The sequence below is a fragment of the Mustela nigripes genome, chromosome 18 (assembly GCF_022355385.1).
Source record: "Mustela nigripes isolate SB6536 chromosome 18, MUSNIG.SB6536, whole genome shotgun sequence".
NCBI lineage: Eukaryota > Metazoa > Chordata > Mammalia > Carnivora > Mustelidae > Mustela > Mustela nigripes.
Window position 1 is genome coordinate 36,315,005 of NC_081574.1, and position 14,874 is coordinate 36,329,878.

At 42.9% G+C, this 14,874-nt stretch overlaps 1 protein-coding gene across 1 annotated transcript in view; it reads right to left on the reverse strand.

The window, feature by feature from the left end:
- Positions 1–14,874, reverse strand: part of ZMAT4 (zinc finger matrin-type 4) — a 368,171-nt gene that overhangs the window by 155,455 nt on the left and 197,842 nt on the right. Inside the window, exon 4 of the mRNA XM_059384518.1 lies at positions 8,328–8,484. Coding sequence (XP_059240501.1) covers positions 8,328–8,484 — 157 coding nt within the window. The remainder of the gene's footprint in view (positions 1–8,327; positions 8,485–14,874) is intronic.

Consider the following 14,874-nt stretch of genomic DNA (forward strand, 5'->3'; position numbering starts at 1 on the left):
ATTCTCAGCTCTTGGGGTAACTCCCCAAGGGACATCTCTCAAACATTTTTCGGCCCTCAGTCACTTCTATCTGCTGACCCCTGTCCCACCTGCTGCCTCCCCCTGCTCCTCAAAGGTTTGTAGAGTCCAGAAAAATGCTCGCATTTTTAAAAAATATTTTATTTATTTATTTGACATAGAGAGAGAGAGATCACAAGTAGGCAGAGAGGCAGTCAGAGAGAGAGAGGGGAAGCAGGCTCTCTACTGAGCATAGAGCCTGATGTGGGGCTTGATCCCAGTATGCAGAGATCATAACCTGAGCTGAAGGCAGAGGCTTAACCCACTGAGCCACCCAGGCGCCCCAAATGCTTGCATTTTATGTACAAATCCACACCAGCACCATTCCTTGCTGCTTCTTCCTTGAGATCATTATCAGGATCAGAGGTCAACAAATTTTTCATGTAAAGGACCATGTAGCAAATATTTCAGGTTTTGTGGAACATGTGTTTCCTGTCACAACTATTCAGCTCTGACACTGTAGCCCAGAACCAGTCTTGATGGAACATAAATGAACATGTATGGTTGTTCCAATAAAACTTTATTTATGGACTGAAATATGAATTTCATATTTTCCCAGTGTCACAAAATATTCTTTTGATTTTTTTAAACCATGTACAAACAAAAAACATTTTTGGCTTGCAGATCATACAACAGGCAATAGGTCAGATTTGCTCCTCAGGCCAAAATATGCTGATTCCTAATCTACACCAGTGGTTCTCCACTAGAGTCTGATTTGAAGCATTTGGTTATGTCTAGAGACTTTGATTTTTTTATGGTCACAACTAGTGGGGCTCTTCTGGAATCTAGTGGGTAGAGGCCAGGGACGCTGCAAAACATCCTGTGGTGCACAGAACAAACCCTCCCCCAATGGAGAATGTTGCGACTCCTGAGATAAGAAACCCAGGTCATGATCAAGGATTCCTATGAGAAACTGATACCCTTCCCCAAAAATCCCCATTGGTTAGACAGTTACTTATTAAGACCTTACTTAATTGGATCTCCTCATAAATTCTTCTCAGAACACTCCAACCACAATTACTTAAACCTCTTCAATATCCTATTGTATTTGCAGACCTTCCCAGTGTGTTGGTTATTGTATTTCAGTGTCCGTGTTCCTTCCTACTCCATGGGGAGCCTCCAAAGAGCAAGGGGTATCTCATTCACCTTTGGGCTTCCAGGACTTAGGGTGTTTGCTGAGATGGATTAAGTTAAGAAAATAATGAAATGACACCTCCACATTATGAATTCTCCTCTGGCAAGTACCAGATGAGGGAATTTCAACTTCAATGGAGAAATGACTTCTATCCCTTGGAGTGGACATTTTCTGTCTGAGAATGCCAGCTTCGCTGGGTGAGTCGGTCACCAAGAGAGGGTTCCATGCTCGATGCAGTCTGAACTACCTATGGCCAGAGAGTCCGGTGGGACTGGAGCTGGCTGAGCCTCCACTCAGTGAGAAGCTCCATTTAGAGGCAGCTAAGGACGTCCTGCTGCCACTCCTGGAGGTAACAGTGACACATCTGAAGCTTCGGTTGAGCTCCCTTCCAGGAGGCTGGGGCCACTGACAATAATGGATTCGGCAGAACCACCCAGCCCTGACATTCCTCTGCCCTGCTCCCATCTGACATAACTGATGCCCCCTGGATTCCCAGCTCGGCTTCCCGCCCCAGTCCCTTCCTTCCCGCCCCAGTCCCTCGCCCTGGCTGTGCGTACTCCTAAGACTGCTGGTATCAGCTCGTCTGCACCCTGGACGGCCAACCCAACTCACTTATTAACAGCTCCCTGCCTGGCACACATCCAAAGCCCCCAGCACACAATCCAAAGCCTCAGTGGCCAGCCTTTGGAACATTCAGGCTGCTTCTCCCATCTTCCAACTTAACCTCTGCTCAAATCTGATCTCCTGCTTATTTCTCTTGGTTCTCCCCTTTCCCCCTATCCACCCAGTCACAATGGACTAATGTTTTGTTTGGCAGATTTCTGGAGCGGTTTTGATTCTTCTCCCCCTCTTCCCCCCACACAGGTTTTTGGGACCGTGTACCCTGGCCCATGCGTCTATGCTGTACGAGTCCTTAAGCAGGGACTGAACACCAGATTAAATTTTTCTGTTACTATCCTGGAGAAGAACGTGGCAGGCCAGCCTGTGTAGGAGAACGTGGCAGAATTCAGAGCAAGTGTGGAGAAGCGGTTTCTCTGTGAAGAGTGCTTAAAGACCCATGAGTGAGGTAAACTCACCAAAAGGAAGCAGCCAGGGACAATACACCATAAGATATTTTAAGTGCAAAATTATACAGCACAGAGAAGAGTAAATAAAAATAGCTCCGTTTCCTGAGTGGACAGAGCTAAGACTTATTGAGCACTGTGACAAGCACTTCGCATTTCTTAACCAGCTCGCACAATCATCATGGAAAACCCTTAATACAAGTCATAGCATTATACCCACTGGACGGAGGGGGAAAAGGAGGCTGAGGCACATGAAGTCCTCTGCTAATATAGGGGGCCCCACCTTTGTGATTTCCAGCAGCCGTGACACACTGCAGAGACCGTGGGAGGCCTGCTCCAATGCTTGGAAGGTGAAGCTATGGAGACCAGAGCAGGAAGAGGGAAGGGTCTCTGGGCTATAGGACAGTGGCAGGGAAGGCACAGCGGGTCGGTGGTACAGGAGACCTGTCTGCCAGAGCACTGGAGAAGGTGCGTGGAACAGAGAGAGGAAATAAGCTGGGAGGTCCGGAAGAGCTAACTTGTTGGAGCTCCTGCATGCTAGGAGAAGGAATTCACCTCGCTATCGATGGAAATAGACCAGAGGTTTTGCACGATGTAGTGGTAAGCTGTATTTGGGGAATAAGGCCCCGATATGAAGATAGACCTTTTGTTCCCCAGGCAAGTCCCTGGCCAGACTGACGTCCGAGCTGCTTCCTACGCTGCTTCCGAGCTTCAATGAGGCATGTATGTAGAATGAACATCAAGGACCACCTTGTCTGGCCGAGTATTTCCTTGGGTCTCTGTCTATCCTGAGGCTGTTATAACAAATTACCACATGTGAAATGGCTTTAAACAGCACCATTTTATTTTATTATCATTCCAGAGGCCAGAAGTCTTAATTCCATATGCAATCCTAAATCCTGGTGTGTACCACCTATTCATAGACTCTGGGGGTCAGGAGGGGTGCGAGCTTGGAAACCACTACCTGGTCTCCTGCAGGCAGAGATCTTGCCTTCAGGGCTGAGTCACTGGCAGGACTGAAGCCCTCTAGCACACACCCTATGCACTGCCACCCAGGCAGCCACTGGGAAAAAGCCACAGTGAGGTACCCAGGATCCCAGAATGGAGCCAATCACGCAGCACACAGCCTCAAGGCTCTGTCTGGTTCCTCGTCCTCCTCATTCCGTTGGAAGTGCTCACCTTCCCCCACAGACTCAGCTTCTTGTGAGGGGTTTCCAGGGCCAAATTCCAGTCCTTGGGGATTTGGAATGAACTCAGCAGAATTTAAGCAGTGGCAGCCTGGACCTTCTAACCCTTTATCACTTGGTGTTTTGACTCTGCTAAAGAGCTGCTTCCGCATTCCCGAGATCTGTCCCCTCTGTGGGCCCTCATTTGGCTGTCTGATTTCTTCTTTTATCCTTGAAGATCTTGAGTTCTAGTCTTGAAAATGATTTACTATTGCATCTACTTGTCCGTTATCAGTTCCAGATCCGGGGGCTGTCCCCCAGCTTAGTGACGGGGTCTCTCTCCTGCTGATGGGTCCTCTTCACACCTGGGGCCCTTTTGTCTCCTCAGCTCCACGGCCATTCCCTGCCCCCTCCATGCCCACCAGCACTGCCTAACTCCAGTGGGCAGCTCCGGTGCCAGGTCCTGCCTGCCTTGGCTCATGCAACTCATCCCAGAAAGGCTTGTCTCCAAGAAGACACACACGATGTCCCTTTGTACCTTCCCAAGATAGTATGTGAACAACCCCATGTTAACCAGGAAGTCCCAGTTTTTGATAGAAAGGGGTTAGGCTGTCCCTCACCCCATCAACTTCTTTACCACATGGTCACATGTGAATAACCTACTTTCCAAAGCTTTTAATTCTATAGTTTGCTCCATAAAAAAGGGCCAGTGAGGTAACAATATCTGGTGTTAGAATGAAATGACAGATGAGAAAAGTGAGGTTGGAAAGGATAGCGTATCTACCAAAGATGGCATAGCTCCTTAGGCCGAACCTGGGCCTGGGCTCCTGTCTCCTGACTCCCAGGCCATCGCTCTTACCGCCTATCAGATCAGTGGGTCAAGCCTGCAGATTGCCTTAGGATGAGAATCGGGGTGGAAGGACTTTAGATGTCATCTAGGCTGATGTCTTTGGGTGGAATCCCCTCGGGAAATGCCCTGCCAAGTATCAGCCAGCTTCCGCTTCAACAACACCCCCCAACCCCCACCCTGCTTGGCCCCACTTCCCGACTGAGTCTGATGTCAGTCAGCTCCAGGGCTCTGGAGGAACAGCTTACACAGCTGCTGACCTGAGCTGCTCTCTCCAGCATCTTTGTCCAGTTGGTTGGCTTTAGGCTTTAGGCTTCATTAGAGAAATCTAACATCTCTGGAACTTAGTAATCTTTTCCTTGTCTTGAGTTCAGATCTAATTCCTTAATTTTCTACCCACTCATTGGGTACATCTGTTGCATCCAAGCACACGCTCACACACTCCCTCACACACACTCACACTCACACAATCACCCACATTCTCACATATTCTCTCACGCACTCGCATATTCTCACACACTCTCACACCCATGCACACACACAAACACACATATTCTCATAATGCTCTGGCACTCACACACACACGTGCACACTCACATATTCTCACACACTCCCTTATACATATACACTCATATACTCTCACACCCACACACCCACACACACAATTTCATGTATCCTCACAATGTTCTCTCACACTCACACATGCACACACATGAATACACTCTCACCTATTCTCACACACTCCCATATTCTATATACTCTTTCACATTCACAGACACACACACAAACACACAATGTATCTCTTTTTTCATATAACAGCCTTCCAAAGATTTGCCCCTGAGCAATCTCTTTTCCGCATTGAACCACCTCTGTTTCTTTATTCTCCCTCTAAAGAGAGGCTTGTCATGGCCTTCCCTGTTCCAACCTCTGGACTACGCCTCCTCTAAATCCTTCTCATGGTGTGGCAACCTCTGGCCAGCCTCCAATCTGGACAAGACCTCCACGCTGAGGTCTGCTGACCCTCCAAGAGCACAGCGGGCCTGGAATTCTCCTTAAGCGTTTGTCTTATAGCAGGACGTAGAAGAGCATGAATGGGAACAGAGATTCTGAAGCACACTCACCAACAAGAATGGGAGCTGGTATTTGTCCCAGCAACTCTGTCAAGCATTTCAGAAATTCTAGTAAACATGCTCCCATCTGGAGAAGACAACTGCAACCACGATAATTCTGCAGGATACCCAGTTGATGCTTGAGCAAAGCACATCTTGAGTGGGCGGAAAGGTAATGATTCACAGACACCAATTGCTCACCCTCATCAGATGTTGTAGCTGGAGCTGGGGAAAGCACTGAGTTGTGCATCAATTTTCCCTACCCAGGTATCAGTACAGCTCAAGAGCCTGTTATTCCAGGAGGGGTAGCTCACATAGCATTTCTGAGCAGGGCACTTGCTTCTTTCCATCATCTTAACTCAGTTGGCTGGGTTTTATATGTTCTTTTTATTTCTTTTGTTTTCACTACAGAAATAATTTCAAGCTAAGCTTCTTGATGAGGCAGAGATGTTCCTGGATGTGCATAAGGCAGCCACAGCTTAGAGGGTGATGTCCTTCAAGAATGGCCACCGCAGGCAGCAAGAAGTGATGGCAGGCCATCCGGGCTCTATTCAGGGAGCTGGAGGGACTGAACTTAGTAGGTCAGGAAATGCACAGCCTAGGTGTTCTTTTCTCATGCCTCTTGGTCCTTACCCTTACTGACAGTATGTGAATTTGTGTTTGAGACCAAGCTTCAACCTATATCCTGTCTGGAAACCAGGTTCCTGATTTGTTCCTTACACCTGACTTGTAGCCCAGTCCTCTTGTCTTAAGTTATGATGATCTGTCACACTCTTAACAGCCTTTACTTTCACCAGCCTGCAGCCAGGGGCCTGCCAACACCTGCCATCCTTCCCCTGTGCCAGCACCCAGCTTGTTCTCTGCAGGATCTCTGTGCCTAGACTCCCCATTGCTAAGCTCACCCTCCTATTAAGCCTTCAGATCTTATCCTTTGCCATATCTCCCACCCCCTGCTTATCGTCGTACCTAATGACTCACCTGGCTCTAGCAGGACACACTGCTTCCTCTGCTCCCTGCCAGTAGCTGGGTTGACACCAGCCCAAGCCCAGGGACCAATTTAGCTCCCAGACCCTCTAATTCTGTCTAGTGTTGCCATTCTCCAAGACCCTTTCTGCTGCAAGCAGCTTTAGAGAGAACAGATGAGAGCCTAAGCTACAGAATGGGGATACACAGCCTGGGCACTGTGAGTTAGATGAGGAAGGGAGATGCTGGCATAAAGCAGCTGAAATCTGTTTTCCCAGCTCAAGCTACAAGCTGATAGAGCTACTTACCTCCCACCCCACCCCCATTCCCATCTAGCCTAACTGGCAACCTGATTTTGGTCACACTGAGGACTGGGCCAGCTCTGTGGACACCAAGACAAAGTCATGAAATAAAGGTTGTAGTTTAAGTGTTCCTGATTTTTCCTTTGGCATATACTGATAGGAACTAACAAATTACATCTAAGTTATACTTACCAGATTGGAGGGTATCTGAATTCAGGAAAACAAACTGGTGCTTGGTTATCTGGAGAATGTATTTAAATTCACAAAGAACCATTTGTGCCATGTGGCGATTTTTTTTTTTAACAGAAATAATAACTCTCCCCTTTGCTAATTGACATGATAAACAAAGATAGAGCTCCTCCTCTTCCATCACTATCTCCAAAATTAAATTTAACAGCAATTCTCTGCTTAAGCAGAAAGAAAAAGTGGGCTAGTTACTCATTCGTGGAAAAAAGGTAAAAATTTTCCAGTGACTGTTTCTTTGAGGTGTCTATTTTAAGAAATTTGTTGGGGAGTAGGTTACAAGGTGAATATCTAACCTTTTAGAGAGCAAGAATCAGGAGTTTCAACCGAGTGACTGCTTATAAAATGCTAAGACACGGTGTGTGCCCAGGAACAAGCCCGGTTCAGCTCCAGATTTCAGGTGTTTTGCAACCCCATCCTATATCTGAATGTCATAGCCACCTTTACAAAAACAATACCCTTTAGTTAAACTAAGTAGAAAAATATAGTGAAAAGATTCCTCGCTATTCTCTAGGTGAAAGAAGATATTTTTCTTAAGGAAAACACTGGTGAGAATAAAAGTCAAGTATTGTTTTAGGCTCCCTCCAATCTCCAAAATACCATTTAAAAAATAATTACGCCCACAATTTATGCACGATTCATTAGACAGAAAGATAAAAAGCACTGCTACATTTTAATTGCATTGGAAGAGTAGACATCATGAAATATACCCCCAACTTCTTGGGATTACAACCCAGCCTAGGAATGTCTTCACAAATAGTCTAACTTGATTCAATTATAATATTTTAGTTTCATAATTTGACAGACTTATGAGGAATTATTTTAGTGATGCATTTACAGGGTGAAATGATTTTTTATCAGTAGTTCAGCTTTTTGTTGTGAAAGTGAACAGGACTGAATTACAGACAACAGCAGGAACTGTCACCTCTGGGGGGAAAAATAAAAATACAACTTAGCTGTCTGCACAGTTCCCCTCATCCCCACCCTCACCAAGATAAAGGCAGGATGACAGGCTGCGTTACACAGACACAAGCAGTGAATCGACCCACTAGACACAAAACACCACACGTTAGCCATGCAGAGGACACACTGAAGCTATGGAAAAAACAGCATTCATTACATAATAGGTACCGTATCTTACATAATATATAATCAGTGTGATAGACAACACCTTGCAGGTTGCAAACAGCCTTGCAGAAGATGCCAGCTGCTGAATTATTAATCTGAAGGAGCCAGGGTGAGAGAATGAGCCCCTGTAACTGTACTGAATAGCCTATGACAGCAAAGTCTGCGGGGCTCCCTGTCCATCCCTTTAGGTTTCGAAGGGCATCTACCTTTAGACTCTACTCAGGCAGCCTCTGCCGAAGAGGGAGCACAATTAGTGGGACAGGCGCAGCGCCCCGACTTCATGGTCGCCCGTGATCACTATTTCCACACATACCTGTGGTCTTTAGTGGGGTCTTCTCTCCTAGCAACAGTTTTAACCTTTTGGCATGGATTTTGCCTTGATAATGTGAGTCAGCCACCACTGCCGAGGTAAAGGACATGTTACAGAGCGTACAGCACTTATTCTTATCAACCATATCGGCGTCATTTCCCTATGGAAGAAAGAAAAAAAAAAATAACATTAGAGGGAATCCCAAGTCCCAAAATGTCTTTTTTTCCCATTCCATTCTGTTGCAAATGAGATGTAGCACAGATTTTTCTCACTGCAATGCAACCTTTTTTTCTTCATGACAATCACCATCAAAACATTTTCAGGTAGTGACTTCAACCTACATTATTTAGTGGGTAGTAGTGCCAGACCCAGGGAACAGAGGACACGTGTGCAGATATGAGTTGCGGAAGGAAACAGGGCCCACAATGAGGCGAGAGCACATTGTGTCTGGCACCGTGAGGGAGACCGTCTCTATTTGCACCCATTATGCTCATTAAAGTAAGTAAAATATCAGAGTGCGGAGGGCCTGAATTATTTAGCAGAAATTATCATTTGGCATTCAGCTCTGTCTTTCACCAATTTTAGCCTCACTGGGATACACGGCCACATGTTCAAGATCTTCTTTTTTAAGATTTATTTAAGGACTTGAACATTTTTCATAATTAACTGGAGTACAGATCATAAAGTTATGATGTCCACGCTGGCTGAATTTTCTAGGAGAGTTTGTATAATTTCCTTTTCTTTGGGGAAGGTGATTCGTTAAACACAGCACAAAACACTTAAATCCAGCTTGATTTTTTTATTCTTCTGTAAGACAACGAAAGTGAAGCATGAATCAGAAAAATAGAAATCCTTTATTAGATCATGTGACCTGGCTATTGTGCACAAAGATCATCAATTACACACGTTATACAAGGGGAAGATTACCACGGGCTCCCTTCCTGCTAGTGAGAAACTGAGGGTAAGGCAGACTCTCAGATAAGGAGTTAATGTATTCCGTAATGGGACAGCAATAGCGAAGCATCTTTCTATTAAAGAACAGCCTTGGATGAGGACCTGGCCCCACATTAGCCCCTTCTCTTATTCTAAGCAGGGCCCAAAGAGTGCAATTGAAAATGGCATGAGCAGAAGGATGAAGGTGGGGATAGAATGGAAAAAAAAGGGAATTACATATTTTCTGCAGAATAAGAAGATGTCCAGACTGCTGGAGAGAGTGTTGCCTTGCAAATTATGTGGCAGTCAGAAAAAAAACTCCTTTCTCGTCAAGGCATTCATCTGCAATATCTCTCTCATAATTAATGTTCATCTTTGGGAGGACTATTGGTGGTAGGGGGAGTACCTACTGCCATTTATTCTCTTGACTTAGATTATTAAATCTTAGTTTGCCTCCCTGACCCCTTTATCACAGTTAATAGGTGAGAGTTGAGTAAATATATTGCTAGGGGTTAAGGGTCATTGAGAGGAAATGGACCCCATATAGAGACGAGGAGCTTCCCCCAGAGGTCCTTTCCTGGACTGAGACAAATATTTAGGGCAGGACACCTGGTTAAGGCATGAGGCTACGTCTCCTGAGTCATCCTTACTGATGATATTTAAGGTTTTGAGTTGTTTTGAGTTTTCCCTTCACCCTCAGTTAATACATACATACATATTCATACATACATACATACATACATACATATATACATACATACTTGAAATCACTAATGCTTTCACACCTTTGTGCTATATACTATGGAAACTAACTAGACCAAGTGGTACAGGGAAGAATTAGCTTTCCTTCACTTACCTCTCCATCCATACCTAGGAGATGCTACAGAACCCACAGAGAGAGTTAGAGCCCAGGCATACCAGGAAATTACAAATCCGGGAGTTACTGAAGGGTTTAAGCCCAGTAAATGAAGAGTGGATACATGAAAAGGGCTGAAAGACCCAAACTGGTACCTTACATATATGTTAGGAGATACTGATCTTACATTAAAAAAGAAAGAAAGAAAGAAAAGAAAAAGAAGGTTGTTAAGGTAAAAGTCGATGCTTGAATTACTCATTTTTTACCTTACTATGCATAATTTAAGTCAAAGCACGTAATGTTTCTTAAAATTAGGAAAAAGCTCTATACCTATTTACAATCTGTGAATCCCTTCTGCACTTCTAGCAAAAGTGCTGGCCAAAGCTGGCCCTTCTCCTTGGAACTCTTAAGATGCAGACATTTCTATAGAAAGCCTGGAAGCCCAACATAGGGGCTGGTATCAGTAGATGATGTATACTCAGAAATAGCTTCTAAGGCAAAGACCTGCCTTTAAATGGGATAATGATCAATTGATTTATGATCAGTGATGATCAACACTCGTTCATTCAACACATTTTTAAGGGCCTGCCAAATATGGTAGATGATGTGTTAGATGAGTTTGACTCTGTTCTCCACTATTAAGAGAGAGCCGAATCCTAACCACTAGACCACCAGGGAGTGTCTGTTCTCCACTATTAAGGAGGTTGGGAGCAGGAGAATTAGAAAGGGCATCAGAAAAAAATAAAAGGAAAATAGTGCAATCCTGAAAACTTACTCTGCTATTGGACTCACACTCTCCCAATAATAAAATTTTTAAAAATGTAAATTAAGGCTGTTTGTGGGGATTTTCATCTCCAAGCCTTTCTCATGCCTTCCTTATCACTTCTTGTCTAATCTTGTCTTTCCAGAATGGGTACAGTTTAATCATTACTTCCTTGAAATTAAGCTTTTCCTGCCTCCCTCTATAAAAGTGAGCATCAACCTTAGGTCTGCTATGTGTCTTGCACATCTTTTATAATAGAACACTGAATTATTACCTGTGTTTGTTTCATCTTTGGTCCTCTCACAAGCCTACAAAACTCCTTTAAGGTCAAGGAAATCATTTCATTGGTATTGAAGCCCCAACACCCAGCACAACGCCTGTCACACAGGGGGAATTATAGATGATCACTGAATGAGTGGGGCTCAGGGTTGGTCTGTGGTGGGATTAGTAAGCCTGACATGAAAATCAAAAGAGGAGATAGGGGTGTCTGGGTGGCTCAGTGGGTTAAGCTTTTGCCTTTGGTTCAGGTCATGATCCCAGGGTACTGGGATTGAGCCCCACATCAGGCTCTCTGCTCAGCAGGGGGCCTGCTTCCCTCTCTCTCTCTGCCTGCTTCTCTACCTACTTGTGCTCTCTCTCTCTCTCTTTCTGTCAAATAAATAAATAAAATCTTAAAAAAAAAAAAAAGAGGAGATAGATAAAGCAAGGAGGTATAGTTGCTAGTCAAAATCTTTCAGACTGATAGGACAATGGCCAGGAAAAGAACCAGAGATATCAACAATTTATAAATTAACTTCAAGGTTTATGTAGGGAAACACTGTCCTAAAATTTATGGCAGTTTCATCATAGTTTTAATACATAATCCTAGCTGTCTGCTCTCCTGGGCAATATGATCCTATAATCATATAGGAAAATCAAAGGATAATAAAGAACCAATAATTAAGCAAGAAAACATCATGGAATATAGCTATGCCATGAGTGTAGAAGAGGGACCAAGAAAGTTTAAGTCTCAGACAATAGAGAAACTATAGCAGTATCCTGAGAAGTTAGGCAGCCTTCAAAGCCAGCAGAACGTGTTTACTGGGTATTTTGCTAAAGAAGCCAATATGACTCACATGATACAAATGTAAATACCACCAACTGGACTATTCTAATAATCCTGGTGGAGACACAATACCCCAGAAAGAACCTCAATACTAAGCAAGTGCCTGCAAAATGGTAGAATTTAACTGTGTACTCTAGGCTATCTAAATCTCAAATTAATGGCTCCATCAAGCTATAGATCATACCATATTTACTGGAGTCTCCCACTGCACCCAGACCAATACTGATATATGGCTCAGGGCAGAAATTCCGTAAAGTTTGATGAACTGACCTCAATGAATACTTTAAAAGTTTCTGGCTTAAGGCATTGAGAAAGGCCCCAAGATATCAAATAAATGAAGGAGAGTCTAGGATTATCCTAAATTATGAATTTCAAACTGGAGCCAAAAATTCAGACTTCTTCAGGGTAATGTACACTTGCTGGAAGAAAAAAAAAAAGTTGTGGAATATCCTAAGGCTAAATAGTCAAAGCATTTTGCAAAGGTAAGAAGTTTTCAGAAGAATTCAATTAAGGTAGAAAAAGCTGGCTGACTCTGGCCAGAAATCAAGTCCTGAAAGTCCTTTTTATAACTTGTAAGATTTTTTTGTTTTTGTTTTTGTTTTTACTTAATTCAGATAACTGCCTTCATTCTCCTTCAGGTGCATACAAAAAGCCTGAGAGGGATTTTTACTTCCAGAATGTCAGAGTGAGAAATTCTGTACAATTGCTCCTGGCAAAACAACCATAACTCCTAAAGATTAAAAAAATAATTCTTTAAAGTCTCTGGAAATTATACTAAGAGAAAACAGCAAATTAAGAAATATTTATTCAAAAAATGTATTAATTCCCAGTAAGAATAGTGAGTCTATGGCACTTTAGAGATAACCCTTTTCCTCCCTAGCAACTGTCCAGGTAAACATGACAGATGTTCCATTTTGATTGGGTGTGGTCAAGAAAATAGGGATCCCTCTCCTATCAGCTCCCAGTTAGAGGATATTAGGAAAGTCAGACCACAAACATTTACAGGCCTTTAGTTCCAAATGCAGAAGATAAATTCCTAACAATGCAGCCAGGAATCAGATATTCTCTTCCACCACCCACCCTCATTCATAGGATAGAAGAGATCAGATATTCTCTTCCTCAACCCATACTCATTAATAGGACAGAAGCTCTATCCCTGGAACAGCAGACAAAGAATATTGAGACCTTGAGTGCTCTTGCCCAATTTGCTTGTAGAACCAGGGTTCCATGCCAGGAGAGACAAACTGAGACCAGACCCTGACACTTCTGCCTAGCCAACAAAGCAGCATTGTCATTCTAGGAGAAGCAAGCCACTGTCCCTATTCCTTACTCTGAAGCAGTGGATCAGAAATTTTTCTGTAAGAACAGATGGGGAAGAAAGAATCCATAAGAACAGAAAGCTTTTATACTCTTTCCACAGAAATTGGTATCATTTGAAACAGAGTTCTTAAAGGTTTAAGCCTAAGGTTGCTCTCAAAAACAATGATTTTGCTGGTAAACAATTAAGAGAAAACTGATAGTTCCATTAGAGCAACATGCTAAACCAGCAAGCTTACCAGAAAGAACCAGGGAAAGAGATAGCTCAGGAGAGCCTTTCTGGAGTCAAGAAAAACTTCAAAGACTTCACTCAAAAACTAGCCTTACAAAAAGTACAAAATTTAATTAGAACACACTGTGCAGCATCTATACTCCAGGGCATGGACAAAAACAGCAGAGCAATCATCCAGCAATTAGCAGAACCTAAAAGATGAGTACTATTCCAGTAGTGGCAGGCAGTTTAACAGAGATCAGAGAAAGAAACAGTCAAAAAAAGTCCTGTACAAATCATTGCCATCCCACAGTGACTGTCTCGTCCCAAAGACGGAGCTAGTGAGCCAGGACATTAGTGGCTGCACATCTTGGAAAAACAGACACTATAAAATAGGCTTAGACATTAAAGTAGCCAAGACATTGGACAAATAAATAAACAACAAAAACAAGTTCTGGAGCATGGGGTAATCAGTACCCAGCATCACTACAATATGTTAACTGAATATTCAGTTCTCAACAACACCACTTATAAAACATGCAAAAAATTCAGAAGAATATAACCAATACACAGGAAAAAAACAGAAAGGACTCAAATATTAAATTTAACTGGCAAAAACTTCAATGCAACTTCAGAGATTTGTGCTCAAATTACAAATGTGCTCAAAAACTTAAAGGAAATCATTCTTAAAGAAGTAAAAGAATATATGATGACAATGTGTTATCAAATAGAAATTACAGCAAAAAATCAGATGGAAATTCTGGAGATAAAAAGTACAATAACCGAAATGAAAAAAATCACTAGAGGAATTTTAAAACACATGTAAACTTGTAGAAGAAAGAACTGGTGAAGTTCAAGATTTATCAATGGAAATTATGCAATCCAAGAGGAGGAGAAAAAAAAGAAGAAAAGAAAATTGAACAGGACAGGTTCTCAGAGAAATGTGGACACTACTAAGTTTGTATACTAAGTATACAAACATATGCATAAAATAGTAATACCAAGAGAAGAGAAAGAGAAAGAGGCATAAAAAAATATACATAGAAATAATGACTGAAAACCTCCCAAATTTGAAGAAAAATACCCATCTACACATCCAAGAAGTCCAACAAAATTTGAGTAGGATAAGTACAAAATGTCCTACACTGAAATACATCACAGTAAAAATGCTAAAAGCCAAGAAAGGGAAAATGCAGAAGTAGCAGGATAAAAGAATTTATCACATACAAGAGAACCACAATAAAAATCACAACTAATTTCTCATCAGAAATAATGTAGGCCAAAAGTCAGGGGGGTAGCATACTCACAGTGCAGAAAGAAAAATCTAACAAATAAAAATCTTACATCCAGCAAAACTATCTTTCA